Source organism: Gouania willdenowi, chromosome 21, assembly GCF_900634775.1.
Source record: "Gouania willdenowi chromosome 21, fGouWil2.1, whole genome shotgun sequence".
NCBI classification, from domain to species: Eukaryota; Metazoa; Chordata; class Actinopteri; order Blenniiformes; family Gobiesocidae; genus Gouania; species Gouania willdenowi.
The window spans coordinates 38,860,441-38,887,940 of NC_041064.1; the positions used below are offsets into that span (position 1 = coordinate 38,860,441).

Here is a 27,500-nt window from a genome sequence, read left to right on the forward strand (position 1 = left end):
CAGTTGAGCTCCCTGAGAGACTGGTGCAGGTTATTCCAGAGTCTGGAACACCAGGTCTCCTCTGGTTTTACATTTAGTTTTAGGGTCTTTAGGAGACCCTGGTCTGAAGACTGAAGACTTCACCCTGAAGTGTAGGGGTACAACAAGTCTGAGATATATTGAGGGGTCTGACCATGTAACGCTGATGTAATGTAATAACTAATATTTATAGTTTATTCTAAACTTCACTAGAACCAGTGCAGAGTAGAAAGAATGGTGGTAATGTGGGATGTTCTAGAAGCACCAGTTAAAAGTCTGACAGCAGCGTCTGTACGATCTGGAGTCTGTTTAGGGTCGACTTATTAAAACATTAAAATTACAATAGTTAATGTGTGATGATATAAATGTGTGTATGACCAGTTCTAGATCTGATTTTAATAATAAATGTCTGACTTTAGAGATATTTGTCAGATGATAAAACAGTTTTTAGTCAGTAGATGACAGTGACCCTCCAAAGACATGAACTGATCAAACACAAGGTTTTAACAGATGAGCCCAGATCACCAAGAGACTTTTTAATCACATGATCAGAGTTTATGTTTAATTTATCTGGAGATCATTTGATAACAACCAGTTTTTGATACAGGATATACAATCTAAGAACTCTGATAAGAAGTGAAACGCTGAGTCATTAAAGGAACAGTACAACTGGATATCATCAGCATAAAAATGATAAGATATATTTTTAAAACCATGGATCAACGACCAAGAGGCATCAGATACAATAAAAACTAAACAGGAACCAGAACAGAGCCCTGGGCTACTCCACATGACAGGTTGGACATATTAGACATTACATCATTAATAGTAACATTAAAGGTTCTTCCATTAATATAAGATGTAAACCATTGGAGAACAGTATCAGAAAACCATCTCAGATGTAAGTGGATCAACCAGTATACTATGATCTACTGTATCAAAGGCAGCATCAGATCAAGTCAAACTAAAACTGTGTAACGACCAGAGTCAGTGACATCATCACGTCACTAGAAACTTTCAGAAGATCAGTTTCAGTGGATTGATCTAAAACCAGATTAATATTTATCATAAATATCATGCTGTTCCATGTATGAGGTTAGCTGCTTAGCAACCATTTTCTCCATGATTTTAGACATGAAGGGAAGCTTAGATATGGGTCAGTAGTTTATAGGCTCCCCCGGATCAAGATTGGGTTTTTTAAGAATGGGGTTTATTATCACATGTTTAAAAAAGCTGGAGACAGAGCCAGATAAAAGTGAGAGGTTTATTAATTTTACCACCTAAGGACCAACAACATCAAAACTAAAAGCTGTCTCTGGTCTTCGGAGAGAGCAGATGTGTTTTCACTCGCTCCGATTACACGACCTTGGGAGATTAACAGCATGAAAAGAAAACTTGGGCCCAAGACGAAAAGAAAAATGGTTAAAAAAAGGCCCTGCAGAACCTGATCCGGGTTTGGAAGAGGTCAAGGAGATGATACAAAACCTCAAAGACGATCTATCTTTGAAGTTCACAGCCGAGATAAAGTCGTTGGAAAAGACGCTGGAAAAAACACTGGAAAGCCTTCAAAGTGAAGTAAAGGTACTGAAACAACAGAATGTAATGAATGCTGAAGAGATAAAACTGCTGAACGTGAGGGTTGAAGAGCTGGAACAAAAGGAAAGCGAGAAAGATGTCATTACAGGCCTAAAGATAACACCCAGGAGTTACGCGAGTGACGAAGACACAAAATCGATTGAACAACAGGTCATGGATTACCTGGAAACGAAGGACATTGTCCTGAACCCTAACAACATCAACTCCTGCCAACTCCTGCCAAAGCGTAATGACACCAGAGCTGTAAAAATCACCTTCACGAATGTGAAATTTAAAGGAGAACTACTGAAGCAAGGCAAGAAACTGAAGGAAATGAAGGTTTTCATGAATGAAAACTTGACAAAACAAAACGCAAGCATCGCATGGAAGGCACGCCAAATAAAAAAAGGAGGAAAAATTCTAAAGACGTGGACAAGAAACTGCAGGATTTACATCACACCACTGGGAGAAGCGAACAGAAAACCAATCTTCATCACAACGATGGAAGACTTGGGAAAATACAAAGGATCCACCTAAACAACAACATTACTGATGGTAATCATGGATATGGACTCAGATCAATATAAACACTGGAAACAAGACTCAGACTGTGCTTACTTTACAGACCCTGAATTAAATGTGGAAACCAAGAGCACTGTCCGAAACTTGGCTAAATGAACAAAAAGGTATGAACTTTACGATAAAAGGATATAAATTTGTCTGTAAGAACAGATTATATAAGCCAGGTGGTGGGGTGGCATTATACATAAAAGATAACAATGAAATGGAGATACGAGAATCGATGAGTACAACTGTGAAGGAGTAATGGAATGTGTAACAGTAAAAATAACGAGACCAAAGGGAGAGAACATAATAATCTGTATCGAACTCAACACTGATAGATAACATCTTCACAAACATACAAAATTCAGATCTAACCAATGGAATAATAATAAATGACATCTTCGACCATTTACCAATATTTACAATATTTAACACTAATGACAACATCCACCCAGAAACACACAAACCAATAACATACAAAAGACTGGAAAGAGAAAAACAGCTAGAAAACTTTAAACAACAGATAAGAACAGAAACGTGGAAGGAAGTTTTTACAAAACAAGATGTGAACATTGCATATGAAACATTCACAGACACAATAACTACAATATATGATAAATGAAAACAGAACTACGATACAAAAAATACAGAAACAAAATCAAGAATCTCCTAAGAGAAAAAAAAAAGAGAAATAATACACTACAACACACAAATTCTCGCATTTAGGGCCTCACCTAAAACACTCCCATATCAAATACAAAAACGTTTCACATACAAACAAACTGCTTATGAACTAAGACATAGTAATGTGTTTATACAAGAAAGGGTTAAATCTAACATTGGAAAATACAGCTATCAACAGCTGGAATAACCTTGATGTAGAGACAAAACAAGCTACAAGCTTGACTAGCAACAAGGTGCCTTTCTAATCCTACGTATGCTAAGAAAACTTTCTGAAGATATCAAGGTACTTCGAAAGAAGATGAACTTTTCTTTTGAACTGGAGGAACGCAAACAACGTCTGGGAATGAAATCCGCAGGGAACAACGCCGACACGAACAACAATAGAGAGGAGGAGGAATAAAAAAAGACAACACTGACTACAGATGAGAATAAATCCTACGCAAAAAAGGACAAAAAAAAAAAAAGAAAGAAAATAAATAAAAAAAAAAAAAAATGAAATGATATTGTGTTCAGAACAACCTAAGAATGTTTGACCAGAGAGACAAGCTTTGATGTATATTTTCTGTGTTCAAAACAGGGGACAGGACTTAGATAAGCAAAATGCTTCTCTCGTCTCCTTTTTCGACATGTACAAAAAAAAATAAATGTGAAAGTGAATGTAACCATGTCGAAAATAAACTGAATAAAATGAAACATTTAAAAGCAGAGAAGTAGGAACAATGTCTACAGTGCTCGATGAGGGTTTCATCTTTCCTACTAAAACCTGAACATCCTGTAGGCTGACAGCAGTGAAGGAGATCCATGAGCTCACAGGGGCTGATGCAGTGCACAAGCTAACCAAGGGAGGAGTGATGCTAGCCCTGATGTCTTGTACTTTGTTTACAAAAAAGTAAAAAAAAAAATGTTACAGTCCTCCTGTGTGTGTACAGACACATGGGACAATGATGGTTTTCATTAGTATTGAACAACCCTAACCCTTATTTTGCAAAACAAGATTAGTGAAATAAGCAGAGCGGGCATGCTTTATTAATTCATTTAGCTCCATTATCTTTTCTTTTAAATAGAGTCTGTGCACCTCTAGTTTAGTGGTTTTCTACAACCGTTCCACTTTTCGGCAGCTTCTCCTAAAGCTAAAAATAGCTTCATTCATCCACTGACAAGGTTTCTTATTAGAGCCTGGAGTATTTTTAGCTGGTGCTACTGTGTCCAAAACAGACAAACAATGGCTATTAAAGTTTGACATAAAAGTGTCAACATCATCACAACTAGTAAATGTAGTTGGATCAAAAGAGGCAGAAAATCCACTGATTGCTGCTTCATTAAGAATGAGTCTCTGCTTTTTCACATTAGAAGTAGTCTGTACCAGTGTGATTGACAGATTAAAAGAAAAGACCAAATCTAAAGTATGACCTTTAGTGTGTGTTGGACCTGACACATGTTGCACAAAGTGAAAAGAGTCCATTAGAGACATCAGCTCAGCTGCCATAGGACAGGACGAATTATCAACATGTAAATTAAAATCACCAATAATTAAATACACTCTCCAGTTTAACAATAGATGACATAAACTCAGAGAATTCATCTAGGAATAAACGAGCAGGACCAGGAGGTTGGTAATTAAAACACAGTAAAAAGAGTGTTCATTTCCAACCTTACACATCTGAAGCTCGAAGGAGTTGAACGTGTTTATGTCCAACAGTTTGCAATTATGACCAAATGAGTATGTGTGTGAAGGTTGGATGTACATAGAGGTGTACATACTCTGTGCTCTGTAGTGTTATAAAGGGATTATTTGTGGGTGTAAAGTAAAATAGTGTGTGTGATTTATCTGGTTTTATTCTATGGCACATGTACATAATAAATGTGTTTTCTTTACTAATTTTTACATATATTTTTTTTATTTTGTGTATTTTTCTGTAATGTATGTTTTTTTGAGTCATTATGTGTATTTTTGTATCTTTCTGTTGTGTTTTTGTGCATTTTTTGTATAATTATGGTTTTTTGTTGCCATTGTAGTGATTCTGTAATCATTTTGTGTATTTTTTGTATAAATATTTAATTTTGAGTATTTTGAGTCATTTTAATATTGTTGTTGTGTGTGGGTTAGGGTTAGGGTTATGCATGCACATCAGTGACTCACATCAGGTCCAATCAGTGAGACTTAAGAGCTTTGCTAGTTTATCAGTGTGAACACGGCTGCTCAGATGCCCCTCCCTCTGCTTGGCTGTGTGCGCAGTGATTGGCCCTGGCCGCACATGTGACCCTAGCTTGGGTGAGGAGCTGTGCAGTGACACACATACCTTTCTTGTATTATAGTATAGATTATAGTATAGATAGATTGTAGATAAAATACATCAATATTTCCCTGGTGGTCTAAACTAAAGGTGTTACAGCTCTTTATAGTCTCACATACAGAGGAATGTTAACAGTCAAGTCTGTTAAAAACAAACAATAAATGACTTTATAAACAATTTGTTATACATAAATGTTTTGATCTGCTACAGTAATGTCATTAAATGAAAATATCTCAAGTTGAGGGTGTTTTTCAGCAAATTTTTTGGTGAGATTAAAGGGATTAATTAATCACAGAGCATAATCAATTAATCGCACAATATTTTCAATCTATTGACAACATTAGTCATTGAAAAGTTCAACCATTAGACTTTGAGTTTTCTTTGACTTCTGAGTAAATCTGATGATCTTTGATCATAGAATCATAAAGAGTTATGAGCTGTGTAAACAGTTTAAGGTTTAGGTTTAGTTAAAGGAGCAAAGGGCAGGATGTATAAATCTGACTCCATGGTGACACCACGGTCGTTAGTGTAACTGTAGTCATCAGTCAAGGTCAGCTGTTTGTATTTTTCTTTAAGTGTAGGTGTCTGAGTGACAGGGGATCTGATGTTAATGCCTGATCACTGTAGCGTGTGTAGATCCCCATCTTTGTGTGTGTGTGTGTTTCCCCATCTGTCAACACCGCTGTCTGTGCGCTTCTGTGTGTGTCTGCCTGTTTGTTTCCAGTGTGTTTCCATATGTGCGTGTGTCGCACGGGTGAAGCAGTCTGTGCACCAGCGACGGATCAGTGATTAGGAGCCATTATCGGTCTACGACTGACAGGCTGAGGTGCTGGTTTGTTTCAGTGTTGCATCCAGTTCTTGATTGGAAGTTTAAGTCTTCATCAGTTAATCAGCCTTTTGGTTTATCCTGTGCTGTGTGAAGGAGTGTGTGTGTCTGCATCGATGGTTAGAGAAAGTCACAGGAGGATGTCAGAGAGACTACTGCTGACTTTGTCTGTGCGAGACACTGATACTGTGACACGGTTATTGATTTACCCGCCGTTCATGTGACTGTTTACTCTAAGACCTGTGCACATGCCTCTGCGTACATCTGTGGAACCAAACAGTAGTTTAGTCCATGTGCTTGTCTTCTTTCAGTCTCCAAGACGTCTTTTTCTCATTCTTCTTTATTTCCGGTATTGGGACACATCTCCAAACCGTGGAGAATGCGCATCAGCGTCATGTGACGTCACGTCTGCAGAACTGTTCTGGCCCAGAACAGCAGAACAAAATGTATCACAATCTGTTGAAGGCAATAGATAGAAATATGTTTAGAATGCTTCATCACCCATTAGCATTTAGAAACTTAACATTAATGTTTATTTTTTACTCAAATCTTGCCCTATGTTCCTTTAATATATATTTAAGTTGCTTTAATTTAAAGTTTAGGTTTAGTTAATATATTTAGGTGTAAATGATCTTTGTCAGTAACAGACACTAAGGTCACTCACAGGAAACAAGTTAAACTATAATCTAGTTTACAGGTTTGGACTCTGCTAGCTAAAGGCTAGGACCGTTTCTTGCTCTATGCCTCTCTGTTTTCTTAGTACATGGCTTCCTTCTAGACTCTATGATGACTGTTCTAATGGTTCATGTGGCCAGAGATAAGTCAGGAAAGTGCTCACAAAATTATAGATCTATTGATCTTACTAGAATAACATTAACAGTGGTTGAACACATTATCCTAGAAAGGATCAATAAATTGATTATTTCAACAGATAATCAATTTGGCTTCAAATCCAAACATGGCACAGAAATGTGTAAATATGTCCTAGAGGAACTTTTAACAAACTACAAAATGAAAAACTCATCAGTTTTTATGTTTTCTAGATCATGAAAAATAATTTAAAAACAAAGCCAAGCTGGAGTCAGTATTGATCCGAATCCTGTTCTATTGGTTTGATCATCAGAACATGTGTTAAATGTGTTTGATCCTTTTCAGGTCAGTGAAAGATCAAAGTCTGAGTCATTAACCCATAAAATAATAACACTTTACTGTCCCTGAACTCATCATAATGTTGTAGCTCCGCCCAATTCCCTGTGTGATGACATCACGTGTCCACATACAGCAGAGGAGAGTGGGGGAGAAGCCTAATGTACCAGTTCTTTAAAGTGTGGTCAACAGACTTAATAAGTCTTTTTATTTTGACTGCTTAGCATCAGTGACGTGATGAGGAGTTATTAATAATAATAACAATAATAATAATAATAATAAGTGTTTTCATCACTACTAACTTATAAAAAAAACACTTTTTGGCTGTTATATATGTTCCTGTTGTATATTATACTGTTATATACAGTTTAAACCACAAGTTTACATATACTGTGCAAAAAGACTCATAATAACTGTAGGAGCCATAATATAGGATAATGGTGTATGTGTGACACGGTGTTTGGTTGCTGTGGTAACGCACGGGAGGCGGGGTCACATGAGGGGTGGTTTAGGGCGGTAGTTCAAAAGGCATGTATGTCAGATGAGAGAGGAGAGCTCGTATTTCTTGTTGAACGCTTCGCTTCACTTTGTTCACATGCTTCTACATATCGTAAGCTGTACACGAACCCATCCAGTGTGTGTTAGCGGTGAAAGCTGCTGTTAAATTAAAAGACGAAAGGAAAACTCAACTTCAAGACTCAGTGTGCTTCTTCGCCATAGCAACAGCGCGTCTGACAGGTACAAAACCCATTCATCTCCTCTCAAGTGACAAGGCTGCTTTGGAGTCGCTACAATAACTCTAACCATTATACGCAAATATAAACATCATGGGAATGTCATCACACCGCTCAGGAAGGAGATGGTCCAAAATGTGCAAATGAACCCCAGAACAAAAGCTAAAGACCTTGTGAAGATACTGGCTGAAGCTGTTTTTATCCTCAGTGAGACGAGTCCTGCACCGACATGGACTGAAAGGCGTTGAAGAAGCCATTACTCCTAAAGAAACATGAAAAAATACATCAAGACAATGACCATAACTTCTGGAGACATGTCCTGTAGTCTGATGACACTGAAGTGAAGCTGTGCCTCCTACATGGACACTTCACTCACTCCCAGCTGGTCTGGATCATAACTGTTTTAGAGGGAAACTCCCGTATTTTACCCTCTTTCCCGCCATCTTCCCGTATTAGTATTTTCCCATAAATATCCCGTATTTTGATGTAATAATTAATAGATGTCTTACTAAACTGAACGCCGTCACTAACCTCGTGAGAACTTCCTCCTGAAATGGCCTGAGTGACAGTTCTCAGAAACAACAGAACAGAGATGATAATGAAGACGTTCTGGTGATAAAAACTAAGAACTAGTGTAAATATGTTGTAAAATATAACATAGAGTTTATCTTCATAAAGACCATCAGGATGTGACACAGTTACACGTTCTGTTAGATTAATAACTGATATTTTAACGTCTACCACAGCAGAAGGAACCACGTAAGTCACCATGAAAAATCATCCAATCACAAGCTCCACAAATATACACTGTTTATAAAGTGTTAAATAATGTCAAGTCTGTAATAAATGTGTTTAATAAGTCATTAGTGAATATCAGAGAACCACATGAGTGAGTATGAGAAATTATAATAAAATATATCATTTATTTATTTATTTATTTATTCAGTTTATTTCCGACATGGTTACATTCACTTTTTTTTTTTTTTTTTTTTTTTTTTTTCTTTTTTTGTACATGCCGAAAATAAAATGTTAATGTTTAACTTAAAGACAAACAATGTGAAATTAACAGTAAATATGCAACGTGTTGACTTGTATATAAACTATAAATATATTAAATAAACATATGATTCATAAACACATTTATGTTTTTATTTAGACTATTTTATAATTTAGGAATTAGGGCTGGGCGATATATCGAGATTTAAGATGCATCGAGTTTTCTATTTTGGAGAAAATTATAATATTTCATAAATATTTATAGCCCTTATTTTCAATATATATATATATGTATACCCCAAGTCACCCACTGAACCCCCCCCCCCACCCGATCACCACCTCCATGATGACATTATCTGCTGCACTGTATATATATATATATTTATATTTATCCTTTATTCTCTATCTATCCTTTATTTATCCCTCATCCTTTATATTTATCATTATTATTATTATTATTGTTATTGTAGTGTTGACCTTTGACAGCATGTGCAGACAAGTGAAATAAATAAATAAAGCGAAGCTGTTTGACCGTAATGACCACCGTTACATTTGGAGAAAATGTTAACCCAAATAACCCAAAGCCCTGATCTGGATACCATTGAAAAGGTGTGGGCGACCAAAAAACCTGACTCAGTTCCACCAGTTCTGTCAGGAGGAATGGGCCAGAATTCCATCAAAGCACTGTGAGAAGCTTGTGGAAGGAAACACAAAATGTTTAACAAGTCATGCAGTTCAAAGGCAATTTTACTAAATACTCAGGAAATTTCAACTTTTGTCCTGAAAGAAAGTAATAAAAAATGATCTAAGAAATTCTCTCTCTCATTATTGTGGCATTAGCAAAATGAAATAATGTTAATTCTAACTGACCTGAAACAGGAGAGATTTAATCTGATTTAACTTCAGACAGTGAGAAAATAAATGTCTTTTTGTACAGTTTATCTAAACTTCTGGTTTCAACTGTAAGTTACTGTGTATATGTTCCTGTTATAAATATGTGACTGTTATATATGTGTATATACACATATATATATATATATATTATAGTTTATTAGACTCACTTGCTCTGTGCTCTTCCTCAGGTGTTCAATGCTAACACAGGTGAAATGCTGAGTCAGCACCAGGTGGAGATCAAGCAGATCTTTCCAGAAGAAGGGTGAGTGTGTTCAGTCCTGTCTGTGGACTTAGCATTAGCATGAAAGCTTAGCATTAGCATGAAGGCTTAGCATTAGAATTAAGTCTGAGCATTAGCATGAAGGCTTAGCATTAGCATGAAGGCTTAGCATTAACATTAGCATGAAGGCTTAGCATTAGCATCAAGGTTTAGCACAGGGATGCCATGGTTACAGCCCGTGGGCCGGACTCGGCCCGATTGTACATCACATCCAACCCGTGGTTGATATGATAGAGCTTTTTTTTTTTTTTTTTTTTAATCTAATGTTTTATTTTGTATTACATTTTTGTAGAATCGGTCAGTAGGTATGTTGCTGGTGCCCACCTCAGCTGCTGTAGCGCTGTACACTGACCAGTATACGGCACTGACGGCTACGATAAGCTAGTCGCTATTAAGATGTTATGTTATCAAAAAAGAGGAAGGTCAACACTGAAGGTCGCATCTTTCAAATTAAATTAAATTAAATTGGGCTTTAAACCTTTATTGGTCATGTATTTGTTGTTACACATATATTGAAATTTGTCCTCTGCAATTTAACCCATCCCTGGAGAGCAGTCGGCAGCCATTTTGCAGGGCCTGGGGAGCAGTTCAGGGTTAAATGACTTGAAAGATGGAAAGAAAAATATTTATTTTGGGAAATAGGAGGCAAACCTGTGTCTTATTTGTCCTCAACAAGTGGCTGTAGCAAAGGAGAACAATATCACATTACACTATGAAACCCACACCGTAGGACTCAAAAGCTAAACGAGCTAGCATCATCCCTACAGAAACAGCAAGCCGTGTTCTCCAAATGCTGAGATACACATGAAGGTTTAGTTTATTTTTATGCATATCTTCTTCAACTCTTCTTTTTATTTTTACTGCACTGTTTCTGAAAGAGAAGTGTCTCAATTTTGTTCTAACTATACATTTTATTTCATTTTAAAGAGCAGTGAAGGTAAGCTACATCATCGCTTGGGAAATTGCAAAGGCATCCAAGCCTTTCTCAGAGGGTGCATCAGTCAAGACCTGCAGGCTAAAGGTAGCCGAGCTAGTGTGTCCTGACAAGCTTTAGCTAACATACGTTTATCCAGGCCTACAGTGATGGAGAGAGTTGAAGAACTTTCTGGTGATTTGAAGAGTCAACTAAAAGAATCAGAATCAGAATCAACTTTATTGTGTATGAATACACACGAGGAATTTGTCTTGGTGACCTGTGTTCTCTCAGATAGTGTATCATTAAATAATAACAATCAACTAGAATAAGTATAAATATAAGAGTAGTTAGACTAATATGTGCAAGCTAAACAAAATAACAAGATGATAATAATAGTAATAATAATAATAATAATGAAATAAAATAAAAATACAATAATAATAATAATAAGATAACAGTGCAGTAGTGCATTGATGAGTAGTGCAGGTGAACATTTAAATGAAAATATTATGTCCATGAACAGGTTGATCCAGGGTTGTTATGTTATGTTCCATAAAAGACAAGGTTAAGTCCTTTATCGTTATTCTCTATTGCTGTCGATGACAGCACTGACGTGACTGATGTAGCCCAGTTGGAGATATTTATTCGTGGAGTGGATGCTTCCCTTAATATCACTGAGGAGTTTGTTTCAGTTGTGCCAATGACAGACACCACCACAGCCAACGACGTGTCTGTTAGCCTTGTCGGGGCCCTTGACAATCTGGAGTTGAACTGGAGTCGCATTGTCAGTGTGGCTACCGACGGTGCACCTTCTATGATCTATGAGATGAAAATAAATACAGTAAATACAATACAATGATAAGGAGAAAGGCTGGAGTGGTTGTGAAGTTGAGAGAAAAGGTACATGTGGTAATCCAGAGCAAGTATTTTGTAACTTTCACTGTAAACTGCACCAAGATGTTTTGTGCTGCAAGACTCTGTAAATGGACCATGTTATGCTTGTTGTTATTGACACTGAATTTTATCAGAGCCAGAGGACTTAACCATAGGCAATTTTATGCTTTTTTATTGGAAAATGACATTCATCATGGCCTTCCCTATCACACCGATGTGCGTTGGTTGTGCCGAGACGTTTCAGAGGTCCCAGAGGCGACGCAAACAGAATTGATTGAACTGCAGTGTTGCGCGCTGTTGAAGGATACGTACGCTCATTCTACCGATCCTTTTCACCAGAATACACAATTATTATGGCCTTTGCAGGTAAAATACTTTGTATGTTTCGGGACAACATATTTATGTGAGAAGGCCTTTTCCGTGATAAATATTAATACATCGGTAGTGCGTTATCACCTGACGCACGGACATCTCAATGATGCTATGAAAACAGCCACTGCCCAGAACCTGTCGTCGATATGGACAAGCTGGTGAAAGTTAAAAGGTATCTGGCTTCAACAAGTAAAATGTATCTGAAAAAGGTTTGTGTCCACATTTATCATAATCCTGTGTGATATGGGTGGGAGGGAATAAAAGGGGGTGGGGCTGTACAGTAGGCTAGTGTCATAGGCATGGGTGTGTGGAAATGTGGGTGGAGTTTACTGGTGATGACTGGCAAAGTTACTGTGCCATCTGTTATTGAGCCAATGTCATGTTTTAAGATCAAGAACCTTTTGTTTTACTATTTCCTACTGGATATTCAATCATGTGACCTATTGTAGGATGACTTTATTCTAAGAGAGTCCAGCTGCAGACCTCCACGCTCAGCTCCTGCTCCCTGAGCTAATGTGCACTGAGCTCCGGAACTGACATCAGGAAATGAAGAAATGTACATTTTGTTACAGTTTTGAATAGGGTTATTAACCTATTAAGTATACAATGCCAGATACAAATACATTTACATTTGAACCACTAAAACTTACCTTGGTGAGCACTAACAGTAAATGTTACAAAAATCCTTTTACAATTTTGTTCCAAAGAAGTATCAAACCAGTATTGTTTAAGTTATAAGTAATATGGATAATAATTTTGTAACTAAAGACACAAATAAGTGGTTGACAAAAGGCAATATTTAGTAAGTTACGTAAGATCAACACAAAACGAGGGGTCAGAGAGGACGGCTCTGAACCGGCTCTTCCAGGTTGGGCAGCTGATGATCTTCTGGGTGGTGTTGATCACCTCCTGTCTGCTGCTGTGCTCCCAGTGAAGCACACATTCTATGGTCGCCCTGTTGAAGGACACCATCAGCTTCTGCTCCAGTTTGTTCTTCCGCAGGATCCTGATTCCGATTTCATTATTTATACTGCTTATGGATTCGATTCTTTACTGATTCTCTTATGGATTCTCATTAGGTGAGGGAATTAAATAATACAAATGGATTTGTTTAGCCTTTGTTTACATTTCTATAAATGGACCTTCAGAGACGCCGTCCCTGTTGTTACATGTGACATCATCAGCCGTGTGTGTGTGTGTGTGTGTGTGTGTGTGTGTGTGTGTGTGTGTGTGTGTGTGTGTGTGTGTGTGTGTGTGTGTGTGTGTGTGTGTGTGTGTGTGTGTGTGTGTGTGTGTGTGTGTGTGTGTGTGTGTAGGTGGGTAGAGGAGGATCCCAGAGAAATCTTAAAGTCTGTTTACGACTGTGTGGAAACGACGTGTGACAAACTGCGGCAGCTAAACATCAACATCTCCAACATTAAAGGTGGGTCATTGATTGATTGATGGATCATTGATCATTGATAGTGATAAGAAGCTGATGGTTTCTCGTGTCCTCTAAGCTGTGGGAGTGACCAATCAGAGAGAGACGACTGTAGTGTGGGACAAAGACACTGGGGAGCCTCTCTACAACGCCATTGGTGAGTTTGGTTTTCATAGCGTAATAACATGTTGGAGATGATGAAGGTCCTGTTGTATCAGTGGATTATCAATGGAACCACACGTCCATAGGTTAGTCTCAGCTCTAGCAGCTTTGAACATTCTAGATGTGGCAAAGGAAGAGGTGGACAGAACCATCAGCAGAATGGACTCATGGTGGTTCTGGGGAGAGTAGAGCCGGACTGGGCTATGGGGAGGCACACGACAGCAGAGGAAGACAATGGTGGTGGAGCAGGACCGGTACCTTATCAAGGCTGGTGTCCCAGGGGAGACGAGGAGCGTGGACTCACTGGTGGGGCTTTTCCACCAAGAGCATGGGCTTTTCGTTCGGAGCTATAGTTGGAGCTCGTGCTACTTCAGAGCTCCTCCTGTTTAGCTGAAGAACCGTTGGTTTTCCACCACAGCAGCGGTAAGTTGGAGCCACGTCCTTGCGTCACCACAATACGTCAGTACGTCACTGATTACGTAACAGTTTAGCCATGAGCACTTGTCCTATAATGAAGCCCATGTTTTGACTGTTGACATGGTATAAATATATCCTATCATATGTAAATATTCAGCTGAACAACTATAACGTCTTCATCAGAGTCACGGGAATCTGTGACATTAGTGAACACAGGTCATTATCAAAGACGTTTTATTGTTTAACAATGACTGTGTTACTGTTAGCATTTGCTAAGCTACTTAGCTTCAACTACACCTGCATAAGTACAGCAGATAAAGACAATAAGTTGATTATGATATGTTTGTTTATCATTATAGATGCTCTAAATGCTGACTGTGCACATCTGTGATCACATTGTTGTGACTCAATAAAACCAGAATCAGAACAAGTTTGTGTTAAACTATCAATCAATCAATCAATCAATCTTTATTTGTATAGCGCCAAATCATAACCAATGGTATCTCAAGGCACTTTACAGTAGAGCAGTCTTAAGGACGGACTCTTCATTTTATGGATACACACATATGCATATATACGTATATACACATACATATGTATCCCACACCCAACATGAATTCATCATGGCGGCAAGGAAAACCTTCTGTTAAGCAGCAGGAACCTTGTGTGGATCCCATTCCTATGATGAACAGCCATCCACGTTATGCTGTGTTGGGTGTGTGCAGAGGAAAGGGTGGAGACAGAGTTGTTGAGACTCTGTAACTCCACACTGAGGATCCCACGGACCTGCAAGACAAAAGCCAGAAGGAGAACAGGAGCAAACACACAAGGGAAGAAGCAGACATAGAGGGAGTGTTTGAAAGAGGAATGGGACCCTCTCCGGTCCCTCTCTAACCTAAATGACCTCTCTCTTAACGCCCTCTCCAACCTCTCTCCAACCGAGCATGCCAGACCCCCCCCCCCCGGCAGTCTATGCCTATTGCATCTTAATTATGAGCTATGAGCTGGTTCCTAACTAAAAGCTTTATCAAAGAGGAATGTTTTGAGCCTAACCTTAAAGGTAGAGAGGGTGTCTGCCCCCCGAACCGTGGTTGGTAGATGGTTCCAGAGAAGTGGGGCCTGATAACTGAAAGCTCTTCCTCCTATACTACTTTTAGAGATGAATGGAACAACGAGTAGTCCAGCATTTTGAGAGCGTAGTGTTCTGGGGGGATTGTATGGCACTACAAGCTCCTTGAGATAGACTGGTGCCTGTCCATTTAGGGCTTTATAAGTGAGAAGAAGAATCTTGAATTCTATTCTATATTTTATGGGAAGCCAATGCAAAGAGGCTAATACAGGAGTAATGTGATCTCTTCTCCTAGTTTTAGTCAGTACACGTGCTGCAGCATTTTGAACCAGCTGAAGTGTCTTAAGCGACTTGCTCGGGCAGCCTGCTAAAAGAGAATTACAATAATCCAGTCTAGAGGTAACAAAAGCATGGACTAGTTTTTCGGCGTCGCCCTGAGACAGGATAGATCTGATTTTAGCAATGTTACGGAGATGAAAGAAGGCAGTTCTTGAAGTTTGTTTTATGTGAGAGTTGAAGGATAAATCCTGATCAAATAGAACCCCAAGGTTTCTAACAGTTGTGCTTTGTGCCAGAGTAATGCCATCTAGGGCAGTTAGGCTAGCATAGGTTTCTCTAAGGTGTCGTGGGCCCAGTACAATGACCTCAGTCTTGTCTGAGTTAAGAAGAAGAACATTTTGGTCCATCCAGGCCCTAATGTCCTTTAGACAGGCCTCAAGTTTAGATAGCTGATTTGTCTCACCTGGCTTCATTGATACATACAGTTGGGTATCATCAGCATAGCAGTGGAAGTTAACAGAGTATTTTCTCATAACATTACCAAGGGGGATCATATAGATACAGAAGAGGATTGGACCTAGCACAGAGCCCTGAGGAACCCCGTAGCTTACTTTAGTGTACACAGAAGACTTATTATTCACGTGTACAAACTGGTACCTATCAGATAGGTAGGACTTAAACCAGTTTAGGGCAGTCCCTGTGATTCCAAGTAATTCCTCTAATCTCTCTAGTAGAATATAGTGATCTATAGTGTCAAAAGCTGCACTAAGATCTAATAAAACCAGCACTGAGAGTCGTCCTTCATCTGAAGCCCAGAGTAGATCATTAGTTACTTTAACTAAAGCAGTCTCTGTGCTGTGTTGAGCTCTAAAACCTGACTGGAAGTCCTCGAACAGGCTGTTGTTTTGAAGAAATTCACAGAGCTGAGCTGCCACAACTTTCTCAAGAATCTTTGAAATAAAAGGAAGATTAGATATAGGCCTGTAGTTTGCTAAAGTGCTGGAATCAAGAGTAGGTTTTTTGAGAAGGGGTTTGATTACAGCTACTTTAAAGGACTGTGGCACGTAGCCTATTGATAGGGATATATTTATTGTCTCCAACAAAGATGGGCAGACCAGGGGAACAACTTCTTTAAACAGCTTAGTTGGGATCGGATCTGAAAGGCAGGTCGATGGTTTGGAGGATGAAATAATAGAGTTAAGTTCCTGAAGTCCTATATGTGTGAAACAGGTTAGGTTAGGCCTATTTACATTTAATGGTACAGCAGGCCCAGGTGAAGGCAGGGAGTGGCTAATTTTATCTCTAATCTTGTGAATTTTATCGTTAAAAAATGTCATAAAGTCCTCACAGCTGAGGGCTAGAGGAATCATGGGCTCAATAGAGCTCTGACTTTGTGTTAGCCTGGCTACAGTGCTGAAAAGGTACCTCGGATTATTTTTATTTTCTTCAATTAGTGAGGAGTAGTATGTAGATCGACTATGTCGTAAGGCTGTCATGTATTTACTATGGCTTTCTTGCCAAAGTATTCGTGACTCCTCTGTTTTATTGGAGCGCCACATTCTCTCTAATTTACGGGTTGTTTGTTTGAGTGTGTGAGTTTCAGAGCTAAACCACGGAGCTTTCCTCTGACCTTTAATAGTTTTTTCCCTCAATGGGGCAATTGAGTCCAAGGTGGATTTTAGTAGACTAGCAGAGCTATCGACAAGCAGATCCAGTTGAGAGGGGTTATAATTAATATCATAGTTATTTATTGGATGGTGCACTGAGTTTAAGGCAGCAGGAATGGCCTCTTTAAATTTAGCCACAGCACTGTTGGATAGATTTCTACTTGTAACTATTTTATTGCACAGTGCGAGATCCTCTAGGATAATGTTAAAAGATATTAAAAAGTGATCTGATAGCAGAGGATTTTCAGGGTAGACTTTTAGTTCATTAATATCAAGGCCATATGTTAGAACAAGATCAAGAGTATGATTTAAACGATGAGTAGCTTCATTAATAGTTTGAAAAAAGCCAACTGAGTCTATTAGGGACATAAAGGCTGAGCTCAGGCTATCACTATCTTTGTCCACATGGATATTAAAATCTCCTACTATCAGTATTTTATCAGAACTGAGGACTAAGTTTGATATAAACTCAGAGAATTCTGATAGAAATTCAGAATAAGGGCCTGGAGGACGGTAAATTATCACAAATAAGACTGGCTGGCAGGTTTTTGATTCAGTATGAGATAAATTTAGAACCAGGCTTTCAAAGGAAGTGTAACTGGCCTTTGGTTTAGGATAGATTAGGAGAGAGGAATGATAAATAGCTGCTACACCACCTCCACGGCCTATGTCTCGTGGCATATGAGTATTTAAATGACTGGGAGGAGTGGCTTCATTTAAACTAACATATTCATCTTGATACAGCCATGTTTCAGTTAAACAGAATAAATCAAAGTTATTTTCTAAGATAAGGTCATTTACTAGTAGAGATTTGGATCTCAGTGATCTAATATTTAATAGAGCACATCTAATGGTTTTATGTTTTGGTGTTTCTAGATTTGAGATTTTAATTTTTTTCAGATTTTTATAATTGATAGCTCTTTTATTTGATTTTATGTTAAAATCATTGTGAAATATGGGTCGGGGGACTGACACCGTCTCCATAAAATAATATTCATCACCATCACAACAGTTGTCATGGCGATGAACACAGCTATCCTGATAGCAATGGGAGGGAAACTGTCCTAAGGCAAGCGCAGAGGGGCGTGGAGGACTCCACCTCTGTAACATGGTCTCATTCATGAGATGTCATAACAGTGACTGTGCCATGTTTTCTGATAGTAGAGATGCTCCCTCCAAAGTAGGATGGATTCCATCTCTTCCTATCAGGTTCGGTTTTCCCCAGAAGGATCTCCAATTATCAATGAAGCCCACCTCGTTTTCTGGACACCACCTCGATAGCCAGCGGTTAAATGATGACATGCTATAGGCTATACATGTCATCACTGGTCAGATTTGGTAAGGGACCAGAGAAAATTACGGAGTCCGACATTGTTTTAGCATAAGCACAAACTGATTCAATGTTCACTTTGGTTGCTTCCGACTGGCGACGTCGGGAGTCATTAGTGCCGACATGGAGGACTATCCTATCAAACTTACGGTTACTCTTTGCCAGCAACTTTAGATTTGATTCTATGTCGCCCGCTCTGGCCCCTGGGATGCACCTCACAATGCCCGCTGACTTCGCTAGCTTCACGTTTCTCACTATGGAGTCGCCAATTATCAGAGTTTGTTCCCCGGTGAGTGTGTTGTCCTCACAGAGGGGGGAGAACCTGTTTGAGACGTGAACATGGTGGTGTCCCGAGCGGCTTTTTGACCTTCGACTATGCTTACCACGGACAGTAACCCACTCATTGCTGGCCGGGGGGGAGGCTAAGCTAGAGCTAGCACGGTCCGCACCGGCTAGGTCCTGCTTGCTAGCTTCGGTTTTGGTATCAGGGGTGCGGAACCGCTTCTCCAGATTGTTGATCCTCGCCTCCATATCTAACAGTACGCTACACTTTATGCAACTACCATTGTCCCTAAAGGAGGACGAGGAGTAACTAAACATCTGACACACCGGGCAGGAGAGCGGAGGGGAGGAGAGAGAAGCCATAGGTGCTAAATTTAAGCTAAGCTAAGCTAAGCTAAGGACAAAAGGAAGTTTAAAGGAGATTGTACTGCCTATAAGAGGCGAGATTGCTTTTTACTTAACCTTCGTACGTTTAACTGTACGGTAAAAAATTAAAACAAGTGTTTTCAAGGCTAAAATATCAATGACAACAAGTTTGATTAGCGTTAGCAGAACACAGTAGTAGAGCGCTGCAAACAGCGGTAGAGTGTAAACAGGAAATGATCGATACGTCACCACGATACGTCACCACGTCACAGATGGACACATAGGCACTCAGAAACAGACACAGAAACTAACGAGTCCTGATGTTATTTATTCATCTGTGTTTGAACAGAGAACCTACTGTGTGACTGTATTTAATGTTTGTGTCATTATGTTGTTTAACTTATGTTATTAATGATCAATAACACCTTATTGATCAACATGTGTTTTAAATCTATTGCTGCTGTTTGATTGGTTTAAATAAATACTGATGTGAGGAAATAATTACATTCTATTTAAATGTTACTCATTAGGTGATTATTATATGAACTTTTCAATTCTATAAATGTATTAAAATAAAACAATACAAACCTAATAGTGTTACAGCAGGTTATGTTTCTATCTTATAAAAAGTGGATGTAAAGAATAATTAAATGATCTGAATAAAATAAAATACATGTGTGTGTTTACAAGTAGGTATTAAACAATGAACAAAGTCCTTGTAAAATACAAGGCAAGACAAATTTATTTGTATAGTGTATTTCATACTCAAGGCAACTCAATGTGCTTTACATGATAAAACATTTAATTGTTTAAAATCAATAAGAACATTTAAAATCATCAGTAAAATCAATTAAAATCATCAGTAAAATCAATTAAAATCACAAGTAAAATCAATTAAAATCATCAGTAAAATCATCATGACATCATCATCATGACCATAAATCTCTCTCAATCATACACAGTAGAGAAAAAAGTTCCTTTAACTTTGATTTAAAAATGTTCACATGTGATGCTGACTTCAGCTCTGCTGCAGTTTGTTCCACTTCTTTGCAGCATAACAACTAAACACAGCATCACCATGGTTACTGTGAGCTCTGGGCTCCACTATCTGACCTGTGTCCATAGATCTCAGAGACCTGCTGGGTTCATACCTGACTAACATCTCACTGATGTATTCTGGACCAAACCCATTCACACATTTATAACCAGCAGCAGAACTTTACAGTCTCCTCTGAGGCTGACTGGGAGCCAGTGTAATGTGTTCTGACCTCTTTGTTCTGGTTCAGACCTGAGCTGCAGCGTTCTGAACCAGCTGTAGATGTTTGATGAAGACCATTACAATAGTCCAGTCTGCTGGAGATAAAAGCATGGACCAGTTTCTCCTGATCTTTCTGAACAACATAAACAACAACATAAATAACTTTATTTACACAAAGTAAAAATGTATTTACAAACTAACTCATTATATAATAACATTTATTTATAAATAATTGTAGGTTTTCTATTAGAAAGGACCAAAGTCTGCCTCTATCTGCTCCAGAACCTGAGGAGTTCATCATGAGCTGGAGGTTCTGGACCATGGACGTAGTCCTGGTCCTGGTTCTGGTCCATGAACCGTGTCCCTGACTGTTCCATGAAGAACATCTGTATTAACATCTTCCTCCTTTTTTCCTGCATAGAAGCATTAAATGAATATATGAATTTATTATTTATTTCTCCACAATAAGAAAAAACAAAAACAAACTATTGTGTAATTCTTAAGCTAAAGTGTGAAGGTTGAAGCAAAGTTTATATAAATCTAACTTATCACAATAAAACTAAACAAAACTCTAGATAATATCACACACAAAAATATTTATCTTATTTAACAATATATAATCTACACAAGTGTTATATACAGTTTATACATCACATCAAACATAAATACACATTAATGTATATATCACATGTTCTTGGTAAAATGGTTATTGTTCTTTCTTATATTTACTAACAATATATGATTTAAAAAGCTTTTTAAACTGGTTTATGTTGTTTTATTTCATCACTTACACAGTTCTCATCCTTTTGACTGTTCTAACATATTTCATCTTTAAATGTAGTTTTCCTCTTAAATTATTTTCTCCTTCTCTCTAAAAAAAACTTTTCTGCAACACTTTTATAAATAAACCTTTACTTTATAAATCATTTGGACAGTTTAGAGTTTGATGAGATCTGATGTTTTAAATCTGGTGTTTTTAACAATAATCCATGTGTGTGTTCTCTGTGTTATTGATCAGTCTGATGATCTTTTATTATATTATTAATAACAGTTGGATGTTCATCATGTATGTATTTACCTAAACTTCTAGATAGTAACTCAGATATGATAGATAGTGTATAATAGAGTGTGCAATGCTTTATGATTAATAATGAGCCTTGTTTTGTCCAGGAATAGAAAACAATATTAGTTCTTAATAATAGTTTCATTTATTCATAAACAAATAATAATATTTCAGGATGAACCAACAGATAATATTGTACATGTTGATGTTTACATAGAATAAATAAATATAACTATTTATTCTGAGATGAAGATGATCCTTTAAATCTAACTGTGAAATGATCAGAAACGTTGTTACCACATTAATATTATTATATAATCATTGTGTAACAATAAGATCAGTTCTGAATACAGATCAATGATGTATTACTGCTGCTTTCAGGAATATTAAAGTATTGTTATGGTTTCTTTGCTAACAGCAGCTAACTGGCTAACCTGCACCACGTTAGACGTAACGTTCATAAAATTGATGAGAGAATATTGTAGCAAGTTAATATTGGTAATAGTTTAATAACAGGTGAAATAGGATTATTAACAGTTCTACAGGACCAGCTCCTCCATGGCTGTAGTTCTGTTTGGTCCTTGGGGCTCCGCCCCCTTTCCTCTGAATTTTTTCAGACACCCACAGAACCAGGAAACAATGTTCTCCTCCTCTGACCACTGCTCTGTCTTCTTTCACTCACTTTGGACTCACTTTTAAATGTTTTTTGTCGAATTTGCGCTAACGTGACCAGCGGCTCGCTAGCTTAAAAAATGGCTGCTTTTCGTTTTTGGAGGACCGTCGATAACTCCGCCTACCACCCGCCCACTTCAGAGCTGAGCTGTAGCCCAGAAGCTATGTGGGGCTAGCGTAGCTCTGGTTTTTGGCTCCGAGAGCTGGAGCTAAGTTGGTGGAAACAGAATGGCCAAAACACGCGCTAGCTCCAAGTTAGCTCCAGCTCCTGCCCGGTGGAAAAGCCCTATGGGATGACACAACCAGAATCAGAATCAGAATCATCTTTATTCGCCAAGTGTATGTTGTACACACGAGGAATTTGACTCGGTCAACTGTGCTCTCTCCAATAGTGAAAACATTCAATAATAAACAATCAACTAGAAGAGATGATAATAAGTATAAATATAAACAGTAGTTAGACTAGAATGTGCAAATAACAAGATGATAATAATAATAATAATAATAATAATAATAATAGTATAAAAAATAAATAAATAGATACAAAATAAAAATTAAAAAATAAGATAAAAGAAGGAAAATAATAGAAAAGAAAGATAATAATAAAATATAATAATAATAAAAGGAAAATAGTGCAGTAGAGCATTGATAAGTAGTGCAGGAGAACATTTAAATTAAAGGTATGTACATGAACATTCTCAGTGTCAGATTGATCCAGGGTTGTTATGTTTGGTTCCAGGGTTTTTCCACAGAAACAGGACTGACACTCTATGACTGTTTAGTGTTGATCAGAGTGACAGCCTGGGGGAAGAAACTGTTTTTATGGCGGGTTGTTTTGGCGTACAGTGATCTGTAGCGTCTGCCAGAGGGGAGGAGTTTAAACAGATTGTGTGCAGGGTGGGAGGAGTCTGCAGTGATGCTACCTGCCCGTTTCCTGACCCTGGACAGGTATAAGTCTTGGATGGAGGGCAGATCAACACCAATGATCTTTTCTACAGTCCTGACTATCCTTTGTAGTCTGTGTTTGTCTAGTTTGGTTGTAGATCCAAACCAGACAGTGATGGAGGTGCACAGAACAGACTGAATGATGGAGGTGTAGAACATGATCAGCAGCTCCTGGGGCAGGTTGAACTTCCTCAGCTGACGCAGGAAGTACATTCTTTGCTGTGCCTTTTTCCTGGTTGAGTCTATGTGGGAGGTCCACTTCAGATCCTGTGAGATTGTGGATCCCAAGAACCTGAAGGAGTCCACGGTAGCCAATTCCCTATTTAAAATGGTAAGGGGGGGAGTGGGGGGGGATTTCTTCTGAAGTCCACTGTCATCTCCACGGTCTTGAACGGGTTCAGTTCCAGATGGTTCTGACTGCACCAGAGATCCAGCTGTTCCACCTCCGTCTGAAGGCAGACTCGTCCCCGTCCCGGATGAGACCGATGATGGTGGTGTCGTCTGCAAACTTCAGGAGTTTCACAGAGGGGTCCCCTGAGGTGCAGTCATTGGTGTAGAGGGAGAATAGAAGTGGGGAGAGAACACACCCCTGAGGAGCGCCAGTGCTGAGTGACCGGGTGCCAGATGTGATGCTTCCCAGCCTTACTTGCTGCTTCCTGTCAGACAGGAAGTTGGTGATCCACTGACAGGTGGAGGCCGGCACTGTGAGCTGGGTGAGTTTCTGGTGAAGGATGTCCAGGATGATGGTGTTGAATGCAGAGCTGAAATCCACAAACAGGATCCTAGCGTAGGTCCCTGGGGAGTCGAGGTGGTGCAGGATGAAGTTCAGTCCAATGTTGACTGCATCCTCGACAGACCTGTTTGCCCGATAGGCAAACTGCAGGGGGTCCAGCAGGGGTCCTGTGATCTTTTTCAGGTGGCTCAGAACCAGCCTCTCAAAGGACTTCATGACTACAGACGTCAGAGCAATGGGTCGATAGTCATTAAGTCCTGTGATGGCAGGTTTCTTTGGGACTGAGATGATGCTGGAACTTTTGAAGCAGGAAGGTACTTCACACAGCTCCAGTGATGTATTGAAGATCCGTGTGAAGATGGGGGCCAGCTGCTCAGCACAGGCTTTCAGGCAGGAAGGAGATACTCCGTCTGGTCCTGGAGCCTTTTTGATCTTTTGTTTTTTGAAAAGCTGGCACACATCTCTGTCATTGATCTTCAGGGCAGGTGGGGGGACAGAGGGTGAGGTGGGGGGGGGAGTAGGGGGAGCAGGAAGGGCAGAGTCCAGGTGATGGGCTGATGCTAATGAGCTGGGGGGTGGGTGTGAAAACCTGCAGTAGAAGCTGTTCAGGTCTCTAGCTAGTCTTTTGTTACCAGTAGGGTGGGGGGAGGGTTTCCTGTAGTTGGTAACTTCATGCAGGCTTTTCCACACTGCAGAGGGATCTTTGTTTGAGAAGCTTTGTTTTAGCTTCTCAGTGTAGCACCTCTTGGCTACTTTGATCTCCCTGGATAGTGTGTACTTGGCTTGCCTGAACAGGTCCCTGTCCCCACTCCTGTAGGCTTCCTCCTTAGCCTGACGTAGCATCCTAAGTTGAGGTGTGAACCAGGGTTTGTTGTTGTTGTATGTGCAGAAAGTCTTGGTCTGCACACACCAACAGGATCCTGGCCTGGGTGGCGACATAAGGATCCCCACCCCACAGTCCTTGTCAGGGCAGCATACGACACGCTTCCTTGTCCTCAAAACCTCTCTCAATGGTTTGGACGTGAACAGAAGTGCCCTCTGTGCAGTAAAGTCAGCGCAGGGCCATGGGGGGAGGGAATATCATCAGCCAATGAATTCAAGCAACAAGCAGAGCTACTTCCTTTGTGTGGAAGTCCAGAGTTCTAGAGAAGCATGATTGTTTTGTTTGTTGTGTTGTTTGTTTATAGTTTGGTTGGACCTGCGCACACAGCCCACTGTGGAGCGGCTCATTAGCAAAGCTCCAGGGAAGGACAAGAACCACCTCAAGGTGAGGTGTGTGTGTGTGTGTGTGTGTGTGTGTTCTGTTCTACAGTTACTAACACATTGTGTGTGTCCAGAATAAGACGGGCCTTCCCATCAGTACGTACTTCAGTGCGGTGAAGCTTCGATGGATGCTGGACAACGTGGAGCAGGTGCAGCGGGCGGTGCAGAGCGGCCGGGCCTTGTTTGGCACCGTGGACTCCTGGATCATCTGGGTAGTATTAATACTTTTACTGTATTACTTTTGTTTATGTTCCTTTATTTATTCATTATTTACTCTTTTCAGTGTCTGACAGGAGGAAAGTACGGAGGAGTTCACTGCACTGATGTGTCCAACGCCAGTCGTACCATGTTATTTAACATCCACTCACTGCAGTGGGACTCAGAGCTTTGCAGGTAACAGCACTAATATCTAATATTTAATATCTAATATTTATCTAACGTCTAATTTATATATTCATGTTTCATGTTGTTTTAGTACTCTAATAATAATAATAATATAAACCTGTTTCATGTTGTTTTCAGATATTTTGACGTTCCCATCAACATGTTGCCTAACGTCTGCAGCTCCTCAGAAATATATGGTCACATGGTACGTTCATAGATCTGTAGAATTGATGTCTTTCAGTGAAGAATACTAGATTACACTAAATTACACTATATTACACTATATTACACTAAATTACACTAAATTACCCTAAATTACACTAGATTACACTAAATTACACTAGATTACACTAAATTACACTAAATTACACTAAACTACTCTAGATTACTATATATTACGGGATTACACTAGATTACTATATTATACTAAACTACACTGGATTACTAGATTACAATAGATTACACTAAATTACACTAAATTACCCTAGATTACACTAGATTACACTAAATTACCCTAGATTACACTAAATTACACTAGATTACAGTAAATTACCCTAGATTACACTAGATTACACTAAATTACCCTAGATTACACTAAATTACACTAAATTACACTAGATTACACTAGATTACACTAAATTACACTAAATTACACTAAATTACACTAAATTACCCTAGATTACACTAGATTACACTAGATTACACTAAATTACACTAAATTACACTAAATTACACTAAATTACACTAAATTACCCTAGATTACACTAGATTACACTAGATTACACTAGATTACACTAGATTACACTAAATTACCCTAGATTACACTAAATTACACTAGATTACACTAAATTACACTAGATTACACTAGATTACACTAGATTACACTAGATTACCCTAGATTACACTAAATTACACTAGATTACACTAAATTACACTAGATTACTCTAGATTACTATATATTACGGGATTACACTAGATTACTATATTATACTAAACTACACTGGATTACTAGATTACACTAGATTACACTAGATTACACTAAATTACACTAAATTACACTAAATTACACTAGATTACACTAGATTACACTAGATTACACTAAATTACACTAGATTACACTAAATTACACTAGATTACTATATATTACTAGATTACACTAAATTACACTAGATTACACTAAATTACCCTAGATTACACTAAATTACACTAGATTACTATATATTACTAGATTACACTAGATTACTGTACATTATGAGATTACACTAAATTACAATGGGTAACACTAAATTACACTAGATTACACTAAATTACACTAAATTACTAGATTGCACTATATTACACTAAACTACTCTAGATTACTATATATTACTAGATTACACTAGATTACTGTACATTATGAGATTACACTAAATTACACTAGATTACTATATATTACTAGATTACAATGGGTAACACTAAATTACACTAGATTACACTAAATTACTAGATTACACTATATTACACTAAACTACTCTAGATTACTATATATTACTAGATTACACTAAATTACACTAGATTACACTAAATTACTCTAGATTACACTAAATTACACTAAATTACACTAGATTACTATATATTACTAGATTACACTAGATTACTGTACATTATGAGATTACACTAAATTACAATGGGTAACACTAAATTACACTAGATTACACTAAATTACACTAGATTACACTAAATTACACTAAATTACTAGATTACACTATATTACACTAAACTACTCTAGATTACTATATATTACTAGATTACACTAAATTACACTAGATTACACTAAATTACCCTAGATTACACTAAATTACACTAAATTACACTAGATTACTATATATTACTAGATTACACTAGATTACTGTACATTATGAGATTACACTAAATTACAATGGGTAACACTAAATTACACTAGATTACACTAAATTACACTAAATTACTAGATTGCACTATATTACACTAAACTACTC

At 38.3% G+C, this 27,500-nt stretch overlaps 1 protein-coding gene across 3 annotated transcripts in view; it reads left to right on the forward strand.

The window, feature by feature from the left end:
• The window catches only part of LOC114455235 (glycerol kinase-like), a 71,230-nt gene that overhangs the window by 4,208 nt on the left and 39,522 nt on the right, over positions 1-27,500 (forward strand). For all 3 annotated transcript variants that reach the window (XM_028436335.1, XM_028436337.1, XM_028436336.1), the window contains exons 2-8: positions 9,920-9,993; positions 13,510-13,616; positions 13,693-13,770; positions 25,044-25,123; positions 25,194-25,331; positions 25,403-25,512; positions 25,642-25,708. In XM_028436335.1, coding sequence (XP_028292136.1) covers positions 9,920-9,993; positions 13,510-13,616; positions 13,693-13,770; positions 25,044-25,123; positions 25,194-25,331; positions 25,403-25,512; positions 25,642-25,708 — 654 coding nt within the window. The remainder of the gene's footprint in view (positions 1-9,919; positions 9,994-13,509; positions 13,617-13,692; positions 13,771-25,043; positions 25,124-25,193; positions 25,332-25,402; positions 25,513-25,641; positions 25,709-27,500) is intronic.